The sequence below is a fragment of the Festucalex cinctus genome, chromosome 12 (assembly GCF_051991245.1).
Source record: "Festucalex cinctus isolate MCC-2025b chromosome 12, RoL_Fcin_1.0, whole genome shotgun sequence".
In the NCBI taxonomy this organism is placed as follows: Eukaryota; Metazoa; Chordata; class Actinopteri; order Syngnathiformes; family Syngnathidae; genus Festucalex; species Festucalex cinctus.
The window spans coordinates 10559908-10580804 of NC_135422.1; the positions used below are offsets into that span (position 1 = coordinate 10559908).

Genomic DNA, 20897 nt, shown 5'->3' on the forward strand with positions numbered 1-20897 from the left:
TGTAATAGAACTGTGGCTGGCATGAGCACAAAATGTCAGCTGCAGCACTAAAATGTGTACAGTAGTCTCACAGTTAACAACGTAGTTGCCAATCAACTCGCGCCAAGGTTTGTGTGACCTTTAAGATGTTTTTCTCAAATTCCAGATTTCGCATTCTATTTTTAATTATATTGTTTTGAGTTTGTTTTCTCTGTGTATCACCATTTGCCAACTCTTTATTTGGCATTAAAAACAAGCATAAATGACTATCACACTTAAACAAGAGCATAGAAAGTAGCATTCGGTACTGAAATATATCGTGTATTTTAAGGACTTTTCAATTCAAAGATCAAGATCACACGCGTTTGCACGTCATTGCTCTTTTGTTGACGGGTGAGATTTTTGGGCAAAGCTGACAAGCGCTGACAGATGCGAGAGGTTCATTTTACTTTAGTCTCGCTCCGGCTAAGATTTTGAGGGAAATGTCACATCAGAGCTGCTGAGAACAAAGCCACATCAAGAACCAAAGAGAATTTTGCTTTTCAAGATAATGTCTTAGGGGAATGCTGATTCCGTCCGCGTTTGTGTGCCCCAGAGATCCAGTTCCATTTCCAGTCTTCACCTACCTAACATTTAAGTTCCATATTCGACTCCATCCTCAGTGCCAGACCTTGATCTCGCCGGCCCAGTCGCAAGTGGCAACGGTGGCCGGCAGGACGGGATGTTGGGACACGCGCAGGCACGGCTGGCTGTGCGCTTGCAGGGAGCGAAGCGGCCGAGCGTTGTGATAGTCGTAGAAGTGGGCTGAGCCGGTGGAGCTGCCCGACGCTAAAATAGTTCCGTCCTGGGAGAATTCGCACTGCACCGCATAGCCCTCGACCTAAGAGAGGCAATACTCTTGTTAGCTAGACGTGCTAACCAGCAGTCCAGAAATATTATAAATATTGAAATATGTTCAATCCTCCACATCACAAAAGTACAATCATGTTGCAATAATAACTTCAGCTTAATTGTATTTCTCTCTTGAAAGACAAAGTATGTGTAGGCGGGGGGGGTAATCAAAATTAAAAGACACCCTTATCATGCTGAGATCTCATTATCATATCTAATGTATCCCCTGGTGAGATACAATTAAAATGTGTAGTGTTAGTGTAATGTAATGCATTGCGTTGCATGCGAGTTCATCCATCGTCCATGATGAGCCAAGAAATATCAAATAGCGCTTAAGTGTGTTTGTGCTGGGGGGAGGGTTGCTGTTTCCTGACTTGTGGCACTTCCTTTGCATACTTTTAATTGCATGTCAAACAACATCATTTTCTTTTTCACTATTGAGCTCAGTCTCATTTCTGACCTTGTGTCCTTCGTAGCGTCGCCTCTTGTTCATCCTATAGGGCCGCTGGGAGGAGAACACAGCCACGTAGTCGCCGTTAGTCTGGGCTACAAAAGAATCCTCCTGTGGATGCAGAGCTAGGCTGGGGCATGTGTAGCGCTCCTAGAGACCAGTAGGAACTCAAATTAGTACAGTGGAAGCTCGATTTAATGGAATAATGGGGGTGAGAGGTTGTCCGTTAAAGCAGATTGTCCATTAAATTGAAGCCTTTTTCCGTGGCTGAAAAACACCCAATACAGTCCAAAATTATTGGTTTCGACGATTTTCATAGCGTAAAATCACCCAGTACAATATTATCAAAACTGATCTCGTTGGTGCCTGTGTTAGGATTAGATGCCGTTGATAAGGGCTTGACAAAATCAAACTATATACTGCACCAAAATCAGTACAGCACTTTCAAAAGACATACATGACAGTGCCCGAGTAAACAACAGCCATAGAAATAAATAGGTAGATATGACACACCCCCTTTGAGCTGTGTGTCTATGGCAATGCTAAGATAATAACAAGGCTTATGGGAACATCATCCCTGCCAACATGGCCGCCAGATACCCTGCTCACCAAGGTCGTGACGTAGGCACATCTGTCAGCCGGATCGAGTCTATACGAGATATCTGTGACAACCTGGATAGGCGTATATCAGTCTGCAGTCTGTTGATTGCAACACAGCGCCGGTAAACAATAGCTGCCAATTCTAGAACTGACAGACATTGAGAACGACTGTGCAAAGGGCCATTTTCAGTGGTCTGCAAACGTATAAAGTGAAATAAGGTGTCCTGTCACGCGTTACATATTGATCATTGTCATAAAAGCGTTCTGTTTATACAACGGTGACGTCTTCTTAGCAACATGCTTACATGGTAGATCTGATTGGAGACCTTGGCAGTGGTCTGGAAGTCCCAGGCGATCAGCGTACGGTCGGCAGAATCTCTGCTGACACAGTCGGAGCTTGTGATGACATCCAGGCCATCTCTCAGGAAGAGAATGTCCAATGTCTGCTGGATTGCTGCTTTGTACACTTTAACTACCTGAGGGGGGATGACAATTTGCAAAAAATCAAGAAAAAGATAATACGATGAAAACCATACGACCATAAATGCAAATTTACTACAATACAGGTAATTATGTGGCTGCCCAGTACAATATGAGCAGAGTTAATTAAATATCAGTTATATACCCAAGTTAAATAAAGTTATGGCTTTATTATGATTTGATTAGTCAGGCTCACTTCTAATAACCACCTAAGAACCTCTTTCCAGTTAAAGACACAGCTTGCCACTGCGGCCTATTAATGAGGAAATCCGGTAGTAGCAATGGTTCGTTTGACTTCACTCTAATACTTGGACGTAATGGGCCAAGAACGGACCACCTGTTTACAGGGGTCACACGCCTCATCTACAATTCCCGTTGACACTTAATGGTAGACGCAATTGCTGGACCTGCATTAAAGCTGAACGCCTGCGCGGGAAATGATTCAATTTGCTGTGGGCCAGAATATTATCCGTGAGCATTCAGATTGTGAATAAGTGCATGGGATTATCATATAAAACAGTCCATTAAGCTTAATAGCGTTATTAGCTTGCAGCTTCACTAGAATGTATGAGACCAAAAGAAAGTTCACATCAACGATTAGTAAGATACCCTGCACATTTATGCGAGAATATGACCCTTTCAGTGAGGTATACACACATCCTTGTTTGTGTGCGACTGTATGTATGGGATGTGTTCACAAACTGACTGCCTTTGATTTGGAAAGGTCAAAGCACAGCGGGCGAAGCGGAGTCAATAAACATGATAGATGTGCAGTAAGGAGGTTAATATGTTTGACCTTGCAGCAGCGAGAGTCCCAGGCATTGACCATTGAACTGTAACCTCCGCACAGGAACACCTCAGGGTTGGCGGGATGCGAGACCACACACATCACCTTGAACTGGTTATCCGCTTTGAGGATGCACTGGCCTGCTCACAAAAGAAACGGAAGGGGGAGAGAGGAAAGAACAAGATCAATGTGTTTTTCTTTAATAATACATCGTCGCGTCTCTGATCAGCGGGGGGTTGTCTTGAATTATGCAGAACGGAGTCAAACTCAATAATTATTAGTGTGTCAGCTTTTCAGCATGAAAGTTGTTGAACCACTTTTAAGCCATTCAGAACTCACCAAGTTTGAGGAAGAAAGTTTCCCCAATATTTCTCTTAAATGACATATGACTTTAAAAAGCATTCCAAATGATAAAATGTCAAATATGTTTAAGCTTTAAGATGTCATTTCAGCAATGGCTTCATTTTGTTTCGTGGCAAAATCCTCCTGACAAATGACGGAAGCACTGGACATCAAATAAATTACAAGTCTGTTGTGCATCAAGATTTCACACGACTTTGTGACACTAAAATCACGTTTTAAATCTCTAGAGACCGCCATAATTCAATTTCATTCCACAGACGAGGAGAAGGCAGATGTCAATTGTGCACATGCCAGTTTTTGTCAAAGAATTAAAAAAGGTAAGATGGTGAGGAGGAACCAGAATGTCTAGTTTGGCATTATCGAAACCGACAAATAAAATGTCATCCCTGAAAACAAAACTAAAACACCGAAGGGGCTTGGACATAATTACGGCCGAGAGGGTGCGAATAATCATTTGTGTTTGTGCCAGGCAATGAAGTCCAAACTATGTGGCGGCACCCTGTCAAAGGCGATGCAAAGCAGTACACCTCAGGCCTCAACGGCTTCTCATTAAATTCAAACAAACAACGAAGCAAACATGCAGAACGGCCTCCGACAGTGTGCCGCTACAAACCACAACTCAAGTCATTACACGCTTGTTCCAGAATATTCCTATCGAGCCTTCACAGAAGCGGGACGCAGCTAATAAACTATACAGCGGACGGTTCATTCTTCCTCTTAATGGCGGACTATACAGCACCCTGGGAAATTCGATTGCATCGATCCAAAGTTTTTCGCAGGCGGATTTGTGGCGCTCACTCGCTCGCTTCCATCTTAATTGGCTTAGCCACAGCTCGCTCATTGAGATTTAAAACTCATATTTGCTCATCAACGGCCCTGTCATAATGAAGAGTGACATGTCATGTTTTAATTAAGAAAAGATCGATTATCTGAAAAGGGCCTTGCAAGTGATCAGAGAGTAATAGCATGTGAGGGAAAGTGGCGGTTGTGGAGGGATGATTGGGATGGTGGGGACGAGGGGAGAGTGTGTGCGTGTAGAATGGATATTCGGCCTCATTAATGAAACATGGTGCTGTCAAGACACAGGTTTGACATTACACAACAGGGCAACAAACATGACAACCAACACGTCTCCTTAGTTTTTTTTAACTGGACAAATATGCTGTACTGTAGAGCCTCAACTTTATTTGGTATACAAGTACATCATCATGCGCCTTACACAAAAACGTTTGGATTAATACTTCTTTTTAATCATGTGTTTATGAATGCGATTTTAGTTTCTCTTTTTCCTTCTTATGCAAGTGTTTATTGGCAGGATATACCCACTTAATCATTTCTTGGATTAAAAAGAATGTCAATGCAATTATAAATGGCGTCCGTTATTCACAGATTTTTGCTGACCCTGATGCCAACCATCCATTTTCTATACAGCATGATGTCATTAGGATCGCGGGTGTGTTGGAGCCTATTGAGCTGACTTTGGACAAGGTACCCGGGATTACTCGCCAGTCAATTTAATTTCATTACATTAATATTTTTTTATGTTTTGGTGAGATGCATAGCATTATGACAGAATGTCATATCCACCATGTTAGTCGAGTTTAGTTTGACAAATTTCACATATTTGACCTATGGTTCTTAACCTCATGTACCATTTCATATTGTTTTTTGACCTGCCCATAAACCTTTGACCTTTATCAAAGCCTATTTCTGCATCTTTGTAGAGCAGCTGGATATAGCGTAGCTCAGCGGGATACAGCTCATTCATCTCACAACAATACTTTTTTCTTCTAACTGTGTCTCGGAAGCAGGTAGCTATTGTAAAATGATGCATACAAAGTAGGTCAACATTCACATATGCTTTGCCGGTGGCATTTGGAGTAAATGCTTTGCCATGTGCTGCTGCTGTTACTGAATGGATTGTCCCTCAATATGCACCACTCAAGGCTATGATCGTCCAGGCACATTGTTTGCTAGTTTCCAAATGTGTGCAAATGAGAAATAAATCACTTACTATGAATGAGAGGAAGTGGATGATGCTTTGGGGCTTGACTCAAAAAAAATCGAGGTTGCATTTACTGTGTGCCTAATATCAAACATGCTTTCCATTATATAATTCAGAATTGGATGGACATTTTCAGGGAAATAAACTTCAGAGGCCAAACGACCGTCAGGAAGGATGGCACTACGCAAGGCTTTAGACCAGTGAGCATCTAAAGTAGGGAGGTCAAACTAATCTTTGTCAATGGCCAGTTTGGCCACATTGTCAATTTGGTTTCCCTCAGAGGGCCATTAATACTGTGCAAGTGTGATGACGACCATAGAAACAAAAATGAGACAAAAAGCAACCTACTCGGTACAAGACAACTGAAGCAAGTACATTTTTATTTTAGTTTAATCGATACATATATGATAGTTTAGAATTTTAAAATGTTACATGACATACTTTTTTGTCCTTGGTACAGATTCATTTAATTGTTGAATTAATCTAAACAAATCTGAACTTTTTAAAGCCTTTAGGTACAGAATGAGAAAATAAGTGGGCAGAATAGAGGCTGGAGTCCAAAAGACTCATGTAGCGTGCGCACGCACACGCACAGACCTACACAGGCTCCTACAAAGCAGCCAGGGAGTGTTGGCATGTTTCCCTCCATCAATCTCTGCCAAGCAGCATGTCCGAGGTGCAGCTCAACAGCTGCCACTTCACTCTAATGGCCTGCAGAAGAAACTCCCTTCCTATACTCTCTACAACTCCTCCTTTCTTTCTCATTCATGGCATCTTCCCATTTTGTTTTCTTGTTTCTTTCCATTGTGTGCATCGGGCCTCTTAACTTGTCTTCCCTCCTTATATTCCCCGTCCACTGCCGCTGTGAAAGCCTGGCTGCACCCAACGGGGGGTGGAATTGCGTTTCCGAAAATGGAATTGGACACGGGAACAAGTGTGAAGATGGTTGAGGAAAATGTGCTTCCACACTGGTGCACAGGCCCCTCAATAACTGCATTTGCAAGGAGGGGGGCGTCACACATCATGGGGTGGGAGGAGCGGCGGCGCATTGACAAGAATCTCAACAGTTATTGAAGAGCAAACATATCTTCACAGAATGCCAGACGGAACTCTGAGACGTTCTACAGTATATGTGAAGAACAAGCTACTGTATTCTGCATATGTGGTAGGCGAAGTATTATTTTTAGTTGTGCTAAATAAATAGGAAAGCCGCTCTATTAGTGTAGCAAAAATGTGGGTATTTTTTAATGAATCGCAGGCCAATTACGTGTGCCACTCCGACCGCTGCTGCAGTCGGATTAGCTACTGAGTTTGAAAGAGTCAAAGCCTGGGTTTTAGCCACATCCAATTACACCGCAATTGTGCAGAAACAGGACTGGAATCCCCGAGTCCCTTACTGATATGCAGCTAAATTGAATTGGCTTCATTTAGTGCGCCAATGTGCGAGCAACCGCCATTTGAAACAAATGAAACCCTCAGCTGCCATAAAAATATTTTAATTTGAAAGGGTGTGAAAATGAACAGAATATCAAATTTAAAAAAATACTCAGTGCATTAGAATGATGGGTGGGAGTTTCGGTTTAGGCAAACCGAGGATTAAAAGCCCCCCAATAACAAATCTGCTCGATCAATCTGATTGAGAGGACAGCTGTGGTTTACAAAATACGGGCTCACAATACTTGCTAACCTGGCTGAGCAGATACTAGTGGAGATAGTTTCTCAGTTTGCAGTTTCACAATGGTGTATTGTAAAGAGCCTCTTAAGATGGCAGACAAACCTAACAGGAGCTACAGCCACAAATAAACAAATCTGTTTGTTTATATAGCTGTGAAGTTCCACTGTAAGGTCATGGCGGTTACTCCAGCCGTGATGTATCAATTATTGATCCCCTCCCTGGAGCTGTCTGTGTGCTTAATGTGCAGGCCAAGCTATTATCCTTAGGCCCTATTGGCAGTATTGACAGACACTGCGAGGGGGAAGGACAAACGGAAGCCCGTCATCACGGCAAAGTGTTGACGCCGGCGTGGCAAACACCACAGGAGCTTTGAAACTAACGTCCGGCCAATTCGGCTAACTTTCATTTACCGTGGAGCCTCCATTACAGAGTGAAGAATATGATCATGTTTTTAGGTCCCAATTTTATTTATATAAAGGGAACACCTGGACGTGCTGGTGTATAAGGACTCCAATTTGCTTGTTAAGCTGGCTCGCCTGGCAGGATGGAAGCAAACCAAATTATTGATTTCCAGTAAATGTCACCTTGAAAATGCATAGTACGATCACACAAAAGGGCCGGCGACAATACAATCGTCCAGAATTTGGCTCCAAGTAACAAAACAAAAGCAGGAACAAACAACAAAAACTGCCCGCTGGGTGCTGAGAAGTGAGCATAGTGGAACAATAAAAAAAATAAAAAAATAAAATAAAAAAAAGACTTTTATCGCTGTGTGGTGTAATTAAAGCTTTTTCATCATATCCTGAAAAGCATTTTTGTGTGACATAATAGAATGCAAGAGAAACAATGTTGTTTTGAATTCAAAATGTCACATTCACAACACTACATACCAATGATGTATAAGCCACAAAATACGGGTATAAAATGTTTTTTTTTGTTTTGTTTTGTTTTTTTAAACCCAGAGTAAAGTTGGCCTGCTGCTCACCCGTCTCCACGTCGGTAACCACAGCTGTGTTGTCAAACGAGCCGGTGAGGAGCCGGCGGCCGCAGGGGCTCCAGCGTGCATCCCGCACAGCTCCTGAGTGGCAGGTGAAAACCGTCAGGCAACGTCCACTCTCAGCCCCGTCCCACACCTGAAAGGCATCGCAAAAAAAAGTCTTGACTGAAACGTTGGGCACAGTGGTGTATTTTTATGAGAAGACACTAAGGTAGACTTACATACCAGAAAAACTACAGTACAGTACTCAGGATTAATCTCTGATGTATGTCGTGTTTCTCAGACTTGGTGTAAAATCGCCAAATACAAACTAAAAAAAAAAATACTTAACATTCCAAGTATCATTACAATGACCAACATTAAACTACAGTAGCGTAGTAGCCTAAGTGTTGACAAAAGTTTTATTCTTCAGAACTAGTATAGTAAATGTTATTGTAAGCCACTGTGACATTATGCACACTTTGACGTTGAACATCAACACTGCGCTTTAATGTCAGAAAAGAAAAAACAAACAAAACAAAACATGAAATGATTCAATTAAAATTATTGCATGTACGGTAAACACACAGTTCTTAAATACTGACTGCAAATAGACTGAATTGAAAAGATAAATACAAGTGAACTGTACTTAGGTAGTGATTCTTACATGTATAATTATTTAAATTATTTTAATTGTATTATTAAATATTCTTGTGATTTATGATTATGAGTTTATCTTTAACAATCATTCTAATTACAGTAAAATAATTACAAGTTCACAGTCCTGCTATTTGGCTGTTGGTTTTTTGTTTTGTTTTTTTTGCCTCTGGATTATTTTGGGTATAATTCCACCGTAGACCACTAGATGGTGGCACACTGTTTTGTTTGATGCTAAATTTAAAAAACAACAATGAAAACCAAGTATTTCAGCTCAACTAAATTTCTGTTGAAGATTTGTATGTCAAATCCTTCTCAAGCCTGCTTTTTTTTTGCGCCTATAGAAAATGACGGCTTTAAGCTATTTTAAAGCTAATGTACATCTTCAGGCATTATTATTGATGTACATTTTGATAAATTGAGCTTGCAACTTTGGAGTAAACGGTATAAACGCTGTGAAAATATGCCTGGTTAGTAGTTAAATAATGTATTTCTACCTCACAGATTGCACTTATTGAGGAACCCCATCACAAGGGCTCAGATAACCAATCACAGCTCACCTGTGTTCTAGGTTTGGTCATGTGACATTCACAAGCTGAGCTGTGATTGGTTACCTGAGCCCTTGTGATGTCAATTTCAGTCGACAGCAAGTTGCAAAATGTGTTTTTAAAGGTACTAATTGTACATGAAAAATAATGAAAATGTCAAATTTATTATAGGCAAAATATTAATGTTTGACTGTCAAAAATGGCTAAATAAGTAAAGTAAGACAAGCTTGATTGCCTCAAGATATAATTTTTGCGTGCGTACACAACTATACTATCTAATGCATGACTGGCATGAAATGTAAGAGCAGGCTGAAGATAATGTATGGAGGGCAAAAAAAAAAAAGTCCTGAAAGGAGAAAGTGATTCACGGCTGAAGTGCTGATCTCTTGTGTTTCTTAATTGCAGTGTCGTGTTCATGCAGAGGTTCTAACACTTTGGCAAAAAGAGCCACGTCGATACAGTGACAAGCGTTTCATCAGAGTTACTGCTGCTTATTGGGGCTGATTGTCAGTCTGACGGGCCACAGCTCAGCCTGACATCAAGTGGGTGGTCTTGTCAGGTGCCCGCTTAAATATGGTACGACTCTTAACGAGGGGAGACATTTTTTTTTCCAGGGTGCTCCACATTGAAAGCTCTGTGGGCCACTTCAGACATCTCTCGGTTTCTGTGTTTCATTATTAAACGCGCTCTTCACACAGCATTAGAAAGACAGCTACTGTAACACTGTGGGAGATTGAAGAGAAAGGGATGCACACACTGAGTGGAGCTTACCAGGGATGGTTCAGAAAGATAAGTTACACAAGCCAGTTGTGTTAGAACTATCAATTCATTGACTCGGGCACACAGTAGGTCAAGACGATGTACAGCATCTATGAGATTTCAGATCTTCACCATTGTGAGACTTAACTCACTTTTAGCTTATTCTTTGGATTTTTTCCCCCTGTGATTCCACCACAGGAGGGTACCATTGATGGCAAAGATGAAGAATGTGATGATGAGCATAGAAAAGGAACAGTCAAATATGGTTCTCTCTCCTGGCTTGCTCATACAATATGGCGAAAAGAAGTAAAACATCCCATGAAGGCCAGTCTGTAAAACTGAGTTTTAAGAAGTGATTTTAAAAGACGTCGCTGATTTTGTGCATCTTCTTCATGAGCGTGATGGAGAATGTGCTATCACTTTTAGTCTTAAGCTTTGGCTTTGGAAAAAACAGAATCCCCTTACCCTGAGGATGTGAGTCTGCCAGGTGGCAGCTGTAGGGTTAACGCTGTCGTTATGTAGCTTGGAGCCAGACCCATACATACTTTAAAAGCTATCAGTAAAATTAATTCTAAAACTAACCGGTAGCCAGTGTCATGATACTAAAATCGGTGTGATGAGATACCGTCTGTTTGACTCAGTGAGCAGCCAAGCTGTTGCATTGTGAACTAACTGGAGTTGAAAGTGAGTGATACCAGAGAAGAGTAAATTACAGCGGCCTGAAGAAAAGAGAAGCCTGAATTAATTTTTCAAGATCCAGTTTCATCTTCATTATTGATTTTATTTTGCCAATGGTGCATATGTGCAGGACGAACTACTGAATGACTTTATTGATGTGCGTTTTGAAGGCAAAATCTGTTTGTGGCTGTCTGTGTGAGACTATCTGGACACGGACGCCAACTCCATCAACTAACTCGGAAATCAAGGCTGTTATAGCAACTAAGCACAACACCAGACAGCATAAAATTACTGGAATGACTCAGTTTTACGACCATTACCCAGCATGAATAAAACACAAAATAATGAGACAATTAATGCCCGAACAATAATCTGACAAAATGTGAGACCTGTAAATGACTGTTTCCTGCCCTTTTTTTTTTTTTCTACATTCTCTTCATTTTCACCGGCCACTTGCCAGACTCACACAGCGGATCCTTCATGATGACTCATTGGCTAATCTGCTTTCTAAATGACTCGAGGTAATTAAAAAATAAATTAGTATTCTTATTATCAATGTAAAACTGCCGCCTTACACCTATCGTAGCCATGGCGACGATGACTAATTGCATACGGTCTGAGGATGAGGTCGGGCTACTGCTCCTGAAAGACAAGCTGAGAAGAGATGAAGGACTTCACAGACCGTGTGTCTGCAGCCAGAAACAAAAGAGAACAAATGTAGCTTAAATACATGTTCCTTATTAATCCCAGACTTGTAATTATGACAATTACAGTTCTTTGCCACAGCAAAAAGGAAATGTAATTGCTAATTCCTACCTGCCAATACAAGGCTTAATAAGCCTCAATGTCAGTTTTTGTGGTTTTTAATTGCTGAAAGTTAACTGGTCTTACTACATTCTATAAATAACATATTATAAATAAAGATATTGAGTCTATGACAGCAGGCCAATAGAAGCGCTCATAGATTGATATTGCCCCCTGGTGGCTGGGTGCAGGCAATCAAATACTGTCGAGCAGGCTTTAAAAAAAAAAGAAAAGAAAGAAAAGAAACAGCAAAATGTATCCATCCATCCATTTTCTTGACTGCTTATTTCTCACAAGGGTCGCGGGGGTGCTGGAGCCTATCTCAGGTGGCTTTGGGCAGTAGTTTCTCATAAAATTAAAATTATAGCTATCCATAGAACAGGAAGTGGAACCTATTGCGACATGAGCAATGGCCTACAGGACTGTCTCAGAAAATTTGAATATTGTGATAAAGTCCATTATTTTCTGTAATGCAATTAAATCAGCAAAAATGTCATACATTCTGGATTCAGCCTTTTATTATTTTAATATTGCTGATTATGGCTTACAGCTTAAGAAAACTCAAATATCCTATCTCAAAATATTGGAATATTTCCTCAGACCAAGTAAAAAAATGCCATAATAAGCAATATTAAAACAATAAAAGGCTTGCAATATTTCAGTTGATTTGTAATGAATCCAGAATGTATGGCATTTTTGCTTATTTAATTGCATTACAGAAAATAATGGACTTTATTATCACAATATTGTAATTTTCTGAGACAGTCCTGTACATACACACATTAATTATTGGGGAAAAAAAATAATTGAGAAGTACTGTGTTAGCCTGAAATGCAATCAGAGTTTTAATAAAACACCCACAGCTTATAGTCCTCATTTGGCCACCAAGAAGAACAACGGAGAAGAGGCTTCTATGCTGCTACTGGACTCGTTTGAATATGCAAATACACGTCTGCATATTTTAACTGATCATTCACTGACGAACTCTCTTAAGAATTGACGGTGGGATGCAACGGTTTCAGACACCTGCATCTCTTGACCTTTCCCTCTCCTTTTCCCGGAGAGAAATAGAGAGAAGCTGAACGTGAGAGTGGAATCCGAAAGATAGTAAATCCCGTGGGTGCTGACATACATTGGACTGACAGTGACAGATATGACTGTGTAGAAAGTGGTGCGTGCCGTGTTTCTATATGGAAAGGGCAGGGAGATTGTGGTGTCACAGCACAACAGATGCACTGAATAACGAGGTGAGTGATTATCCCAAGGACTTGGGCTGAATACCTTTGAGAAATAATTACATTTTTCCCTTCTCAATATTTTGATTTCGATTTAATGGAGTATTTTTTCAAGGTCCTCTTCCTATGCATTTTTTTTTTTTTTTTTTTTTAACAAACACAAGCAATAAATTAAACTGCGTATTACAATAAACACACTCGGGTTTATTATACATAAATATTTTGGTTTGAAGTTTGAAGTTTGAAGTTTGAAGTTTATTGAACATATGCATATATACACGTATAATTATATAAACACATAAAGTTAAAAATAAAAAAATAAAATAAAAGAAACATCCAATAAATATCTATGTATATGTTCAAGGGAGTAGGAAGAAGTTGAAAACTTATCCAGTCCTACCCCTTATTCTTCATATCCTATCACTTATTTATAATAAATTACATTTTTAATAAAAGAAAATATAATGCTACTCGTATAAAAAAATAAAATAAATAGAAAAATAAAAATACACAATAGTAACACACATATATACAAATTTCATTACACTCATATTAATACATCAAAGAAAAATAAGTAAATGAATAAATCATTTCTACAATCTTCTTAACTCATATCTGATTTAAATAATGTTTGATGGGTTAGGCTAAAATAAAGTTTATTAATCTACTCCAATATTGCAGATTGGTTCTATTGTAAGTTAATAAATTATTTTATAAATTAATTTATTAATAATTAACAAAATAAATTATGTGGAGGAGTATTGTTTACTTTTACTTGAGTCACATTATTCTCACATAACAATACTCAGTATCATACCTCAATACAGTTTTTTGCAACGCCATTCTACGGTACCCACTTCTAATTATTGCCAGCACACATCTAATTTTATTCCAAGTCTGACGCATGCTATTATCACTGTACCTTAAAGGTCTTGTCCATGGAGGCAGACAGCAGTAGATGACTTCTTTGAGGCACTGGACACCATTGCACTGTGTTGACCGGACCCTGGTGGCCTTGAAGGCTCAGCAGAAGCTTCTTGGGTATCCCAGCAGCAGCAGGAGTAGGCGTGTTAGCAAGATGCAGCTTCACTTTCGGAGACACTGCCGTGAGAATTTGGACATCTTTGCCGTGAACCCCGCCCGTTAGGGTCTCCTCATTCTCTATGGAAGAAGTGACAAGTCTTTGCCTTTTGGGAATATAAGGTCGGACACCGGGCGGGACAGTGCAGGGTCTTTTGGGCTTATCAGAGACAATTGGTGGGATGTATGGAGGCAGGGTAGCCGTCTTCTGAAGAACAGTAGGTGATATAAGAGAACAACTCTGTTTTTGCGAGGAGGACCTGTCTTTTTTGATTACATTCTGGTGGCATTTCAACAGTGTGCTGTCAGAGTTCGACATCAATGCCATTGAATAACAGTCCTTAACTTCTTGTCCTGATGCAGTTCCTTCTTTCTGGTCTAGTCCTTCATCCTCAGACTGGGAATCCTCATATGCCACTAATGTGGTCATCATCACTTCACAGTACTCAACAACGTTCCAAGGCTGACATCTAATGGTTGAGTAGATAACGACAAACACAAGAAGAAAATATTTACGATTAATACCCAGAAAAATGGAAGAGTAAAGTTATTTCTTACCCTTGTAATTAAAAAATAGTGACTCAGCATGTCCTAATGTCCAGAAGATAGACAGAAGCTTCGAATAACGTACAGTACTAGAAACAAACCAGCCGGCTAGCTAGCTAAAGCTACCTTATTTGCAACGCTAGCATTCCAAATTCGCTTGTTTGGCTTGTCGTAGTACGACTCGCTTAAACACTTAAATAAGACGCTAAAATAATTGTTCTAACCTCCTCTGAACATTAAAACGACAAACGTACACTCGTACAGTATAATGTTTAAAGAAAAACAGTCGCTGTGTTCAATTTTCTTTTGAAAGTACCAATTGACTATCTCGACCGGAAAAATAGACTTTTATTTTTCCAAACTTCCTTTTTTGGTCCCTCGGTTTAAATATGTCCCCCCTTTTTTTTTTTTAATTGTAATCGCAATTGCCGAGTTACATTTGACATAAAAATAAAAACTCTGTATACATTTTTTAAATTATCTATAACTATTTATCTTCAGTTGAAACGTGTCTTACTAAAGACAAATAAACTCGAGTTGACATGCGGAATAAACAATCGATTCGAAATTTCTCGGGAAGAATTTCATCAGAGCATCAAGTTGCTCTTATGCTGATGCAAGTTGAATGAGTGAGCTGCCGGCTGTGTAACGCAATTACACGGTATGTGTACACATAAATTGACTTAATCTTTTTAAAACACCAGCATACGAACTATACATGTTTTATTAACAATCAAAAACATTTTTAATTGACACGTTACATCGTGATATTGACTCTGATCTCCATAATAACGAGCCAAAATCAAGGCTGATAACTCACATATGGGAGTTTCCCTTTCAACAGTGCGACATGAATGCTACCACACAAACACTCAATGGTTATTTTAAATACATTGTAGCTGCCATTCGAGTTATGTAATATCATCGTTTTTATCACTGTGAAGATGGCAGACAATCAAGGAGATGCAGCGAGGAGTCCAATGGAGCTCTATGAGAAACTGACAGCACAGGGTGACAAAGTGAGAAGCTTAAAATCGGCTAAAGCTGAGAAGGTAGGTGCCCGTAAACCTAAATATAACAAATAAAGCCTTTATCAAAGACTTTATATGTGTGTTGGACATGCATGCATGTTAATTAAAGATTCTAAGTTGTCATGCATTACTCCAGCTCACCCATGAAATAACAGTGTCATTCAAGCTGCCAAACTTTTAACAGGAGATCAGCTAAATACATTAAGTAACACACACTATGTGCTTTATTGTATACAATACGATGAAGATGTGGACATATTGTGTTTCTCCAGGCTGAAATTGATGCCGCGGTCCAGTTCCTGCTTCAGTTGAAAGTAGACTTCAAACAGGTGACGGGTCAGGACTACAAAGCAGGATGTCCGCCATCTGAAAATGCACTTAGCTCAGAAAACGGCCTGGCGGCAGATGGCAACATGGATGATGGTGATGATGAAGTTAATCCCTGGAGTGTCTCCACAAACAATGCGAAAGGCGTTGATTACGACAAACTCATTGGTGAGATCAAATTAGTGTCACCTGTTCCGGTGGGGTGGGGTTTCGGGGGGGGTCGGTTAGACTGTAAAATTGTATTTATCAAATATCATTACCATATTATATAAGAATTTATTTTATTTTTGTTTCACTTAAAATAAAATTAAAGTCCAGATTTTATGAGATGACATCAAAACATTATGAGACTAAAATTATTGTGGAATTTCACAAGTATTGAATCATATTACAAGAAAACGACAATACCAGTATTTTATGAGAATACTGTATTAGTAATTTTATGAGGATTTTTAAAAAATAGTGAATGAAAATAAATTTAAATAAATGTGTAATTTTACAGGAATTATTATATAGAGCATTGCCTTATATATGGTGAGGAAAAAGTTTATTTTACAATAAAGGTCATCGTGAGAAAAATGAGCATTTTTCTGAAAAAAGACACCATATAACAATAGTGAAGTTGTAACGTGTGTGTGTATATATACAGTATAGGAAAAAAAATTGGTAACGTGAACCAAACAGTTGTAATTTTACAAGTGTGAAGTCATTTGTATTAGTTTAAACATGACTTGAATGTTGACAATCTTGTCAAACCACATTTCAGCATATTCTGACAGTAATGTACAACATTTATTTTCTCTTATTATGACTTCTTTTTTTTTTCATGTAATATTACAACTTTATTCTCATAATAGTGTCTTTTAGTTAGTGTGCGGTCCTAAATGATCTTGGTGGGAAACTGGCTGTAGATGATAACGCCCACAATGCTGCTGTCTTTCTTTTAGTGCGCTTTGGAAGCAGTAAAATCGACCAAGAGCTGGTGGACAGAATAGAGAAAGTGACAGGAAAGAAACCTCACCACTTTCTTCGTCGAGGAATCTTCTTTTCACACAGGTCAGTCAGCCTTTAACACACACCACCTGTGTAGAAAATGCAAAGTTGAGGAGAAATGTTGTGATTCTTCTGCTGTGCTGCATTTACAGAGACATGCATCAAGTGCTGGACACGTATGAGAAGCATAAGTCCTTCTTCCTGTACACTGGCAGAGGTCCCTCGTCACAGGCCATGCATGTTGGCCACCTCATCCCCTTTATCTTCACCAAGTGAGTTGAGCAGTACTGCATATTCAATTCAGCAAAGATGGAGTTGAAAAACGGAAAATAATACCCACAATTGACAATCCAATTGTTTTCCCCATTGGAAATCATATAAATAATTTCATTTTAAGGTCACTGGAGAAAACTGGTGACGGGCTAGCAAAAATGAGAACAAGGTAGAACCAGAGGTGTCAAAAATAATCGACAACTAATCGTTTAGAGCTGCTATATAACTTAAAATTGCCCAAATCCTCTGCTCTGATTTCAGACTGATTATTTGCTTCTACTTTGGAAAACAATGACCGAAGCAGTAACTGAATCAGTTTCAAAATGGTTGGCTAGGGCAACATCAATGCCTCTTGCGTGATAATGCTGAATTGTTCAGTTGTTTTGTTTTGTTTTGAAATCAGGAAACAATACTAAAAAATACAATATATACTGTACAGTAATTTGGAAAAAAACGATTTTGTAATACACTACAAGTTCTTCACATGAAAAATAATGAAGTTACCACATTAATTATAGACAAAATATTAACTTTTTACTGCTGAAAATGGCTCAATGAGTTAAGTATCCCTTTAATGCGTGTGCCGCATGACACTGCCCCGAAGTGGCCATGGCGTGAACAGCAGGAACAGATGACAGTATTTTACGTTTATTTCTTTCCTGGTTGTTTATTAGGTTATATTTGAAGTTCAGTTTTGCTAGTTTTGGAATAAAGTATCAACTATCAAGTTTTTAAATATTGAATCATTCTGTTTATTAAGTGTAATATCCCAGCCCCACTGCATTTTTTTCCTCATTTTACTGGAAAGCAAAAAAACAAAAAAAAAAAAAAACAAAAAAGCAAAAGAGTATCATCACTCTTTGAAGATTAAATAAGTGGTAGCGTCCTTGTTGCAGATGGTTGCAAGACGTGTTCGACATCCCCCTGGTGGTCCAAATGACGGACGACGAGAAGTACCTGTGGAAGGACCTGACGCTGGAGCAGTGCCACCAGTTCGCTGTGGAGAACGCCAAAGACATCATCGCGTGCGGTTTCGACGTCAACAAGACCTTCATCTTCTCTGATCTCGACTACATGGGGTTGGTAACGAATGACTGACGGCCATCTTGTCTCTGCATGTCCAGGATATGAATTCCTTCACTGTTGTTTTTTTTTTCTTCTTTCTTTCTTGTACGCAGTGCGTCACCGCAGTTCTACAGGAATGTGGTGAAGATCCAAAAGCATGTGACGTTCAATCAAGTCAAAGGCATCTTTGGTTTTACAGATAGCGACTGCATTGGTAAGGCAACTATAGAAGAAGTTAAGATACATTTTGGCACTTGTAAGTGAAGGGACCACTGTTTTGTTAAATGTTATTTACAAGCGGTCCTCAGTTTACAACAGAGTTCTTTCCTAGGGCAGCGATGCAACCCGACTCGGTACATAAGTCACCGTAGTTTAGCATAAAAACAAATACGGTGGGAAATGAGCGTGCCATCTTGAGCCGGATGACAATGTTTTCTTTCATTATTAATTTATTATTAATTTATTGTCATTTTTTAAATATATATAATTCTGTTGAACAATTCAAAAGTAATGACTAATTTGTTTACTTTTCCACATTTTTTTATTGTTACTTTTGTAAGTTTCACATACCCAGTGTGGTTTTTTTTTTTTCATTAACAGATGAGTACCAACAATTTTTCCCACACGTAGGTCATAAGAATGAATCATTTACCGAATTGAAACAAGCCAGCTAGCATTATCCGACTTATCAGCACAGTGTCCAGGCTTGTTTTTTTTTTTTTTCAATGAAAACAGTAACAGTAGCTAGTCTGTAAAGCAAGGATAACATCACTTTTTCCACTGCCAAATCATCTTGTGTTTGAGAAACTGCTGAAAAAGCAAATGTTTAGATACATAGAAGACAAAGGCCTCAAGAACACTGCCCTGAGGAACCTCACGTGTCACAAGTTCACAACCATTATTACCAGTACATTTAGTTATTCATTTTGAACCTAGTTATGGATGGATGGATGGATGGATGCTCTATCAGCAGTTTCTCAACCACATGATGATGTGGTCCTCTTTGTGGAAAATATTGTGTCATCCTTGCTTTAGGGACGAGAGTGACATGTGTACTCCGCACAAGACAGCGAAATAGTTGTTGCCTCAATTGCTTTAAGAAGCGATTAAGAAATTAATTGATCCACAGAATTCTTACTCAATGAAGTGATTAGTCCATCTTTAGAGCTTTGTAATGCTGTCAAAGTTTGCGTCATCATGCCTGTCTGCATCGTCTCAATCCAGGAAAGATCAGCTTCCCAGCCATCCAGGCAGCCCCTTCCTTCAGTAACTCTTTCCCGCACATCTTTGGAGACAGAAAAGACGTTCAGTGTCTCATCCCATGCGCCATAGATCAGGTCAGCGTTTATAGCAAAAAAATAAAGACTAATTTTTATATCGCAAGGCACTACTAGTGCATTACTATGACAATGACATTTTGTTGCGCAGGACCCCTACTTCCGAATGACCCGCGACGTGGCCCCGAGGATCGGCTACCCCAAGCCGGCCCTGCTGCACTCCACTTTCTTCCCCGCCCTGCAGGGGGCGCAGACCAAGATGAGCGCCAGCGACGCCAATTCGTCCATCTTTCTCACCGACACGGCCAAACAGATCAAGAACAAGGTACGACTGAATCGTAGATGGATAAATATTCAATTTTGTTATCGATGAATTTGATTTCAATGTCAAAATATGTCGTGATGATAACTATAAATACTGTTGATTGCTCACAGATCAACAAGTATGCATTTTCGGGGGGGAAAGACACGGTGGAGGAGCACCGCAAGTACGGCGGCAACGTAGACGTGGACGTTTCTTTCATGTACTTGACCTTCTTCCTGGAAGATGATGACAAGCTGGAGAAGATCAGACAGGTGACAGTGAACACGACGCCGACTGATAACCAAAAAACATTTAACTCAATTTTCTGTAGACTTACCACGTATTTTGTGTTTAGGACTACACAAGCGGCGCTCTCCTAACCGGAGAACTGAAGAAGACGTTGATCGAAACCTTGCAGCCAATCATCGCAGAGCATCAGGAGCGACGCAAGCAAGTCACGGACGAGACAGTCAAGCGCTTCATGACACCGCGGCCTTTGAATTTTAACCACTAACTAGCTCGCTTGATGGAAAAAAACAAAATCAAACTGCATCTTGATCAAAACGAAAGTTATTAGAAAAGGGGAAGACGTGCCTGCACTATATCTTCATGTTTAATTTAAACACTGTGTATTCCACTGTCCACTGTGTATTTTGTGGGACAGTACTTATTGTCATATTTGTAAAATGTTAAGGATTTTGAGCTTTGGGGTTGACCAAAAAGCAAATATCACTTAACTTTTAGGGAGTACATAGTGTATATCAATGTCAATGTTCCTCTTTCCTTTCTAAACAGTGTGTTTATGCATACATGGTTTTGTTGACTTTAATGGTTGCACAATAACATTGCCCCCCCCCCCCCCCCCCCCCCCAAAACAAAAAACAAAAACAAAAAAGGTGGTCACATATTCGCCACCGCAGGAAAACAGCTGTAAATGATTATAATAAACATGGTAGAAATCCACTTGGAAAGTTCCTTTTGTACACCGTTATGCTTTTTCTAGGACATGAGGGAGTAGTTTGACCCAAAGGGTGGAGTTCGGGATTGAACCGACGTAATGTGTGTGCAAACATGGATGAATGTATGCTCTACTCGTAATGAATGCAAATAATG

At 39.7% G+C, this 20897-nt stretch overlaps 2 protein-coding genes and 1 long non-coding RNA gene across 7 annotated transcripts in view; 1 reads left to right on the forward strand and 2 right to left on the reverse strand.

The window, feature by feature from the left end:
• The window catches only part of wdr25 (WD repeat domain 25), an 87735-nt gene extending 72869 nt beyond the window's left edge, over positions 1 to 14866 (reverse strand). For all 5 annotated transcript variants that reach the window (XR_013287463.1, XR_013287464.1, XR_013287461.1 and 2 more), the window contains exons 1-7: positions 14527 to 14866; positions 13811 to 14438; positions 8217 to 8364; positions 3198 to 3328; positions 2227 to 2397; positions 1331 to 1471; positions 606 to 859 (exon numbers count right to left, since the gene is read on the reverse strand). Coding sequence is in view for 1 of the 5 variants with exons in the window: in XM_077538033.1 (XP_077394159.1) it covers positions 638 to 859; positions 1331 to 1471; positions 2227 to 2397; positions 3198 to 3328; positions 8217 to 8364; positions 13811 to 14401 (1404 nt within the window). In the remaining 4 variants the exon portion in view is untranslated. The remainder of the gene's footprint in view (positions 1 to 605; positions 860 to 1330; positions 1472 to 2226; positions 2398 to 3197; positions 3329 to 8216; positions 8365 to 13810; positions 14439 to 14526) is intronic.
• A 204-nt stretch (positions 14867 to 15070) lies between these two features.
• wars1 (tryptophanyl-tRNA synthetase 1) lies at positions 15071 to 20647 on the forward strand. The gene is made up of 11 exons (XM_077538031.1): positions 15071 to 15175; positions 15459 to 15566; positions 15818 to 16040; positions 16820 to 16928; positions 17018 to 17137; positions 18035 to 18217; positions 18317 to 18417; positions 19428 to 19540; positions 19632 to 19805; positions 19916 to 20056; positions 20140 to 20647. Exons 2-11 carry the CDS (start codon positions 15459 to 15461, stop codon positions 20296 to 20298), a joined length of 1431 nt encoding a protein of 476 aa, XP_077394157.1. The 5' UTR covers positions 15071 to 15175; the 3' UTR covers positions 20299 to 20647.
• On the reverse strand, positions 15221 to 20623 carry LOC144031188 (uncharacterized). The gene is made up of 6 exons (XR_013287465.1): positions 19914 to 20623; positions 19641 to 19811; positions 19342 to 19488; positions 18096 to 18331; positions 16894 to 16954; positions 15221 to 15911 (listed from the first exon to the last, which is right to left on the reverse strand). It is a non-coding gene; the product is annotated as an uncharacterized LOC144031188 (long non-coding RNA).
• Positions 20648 to 20897: the final 250 nt, after the last annotated feature.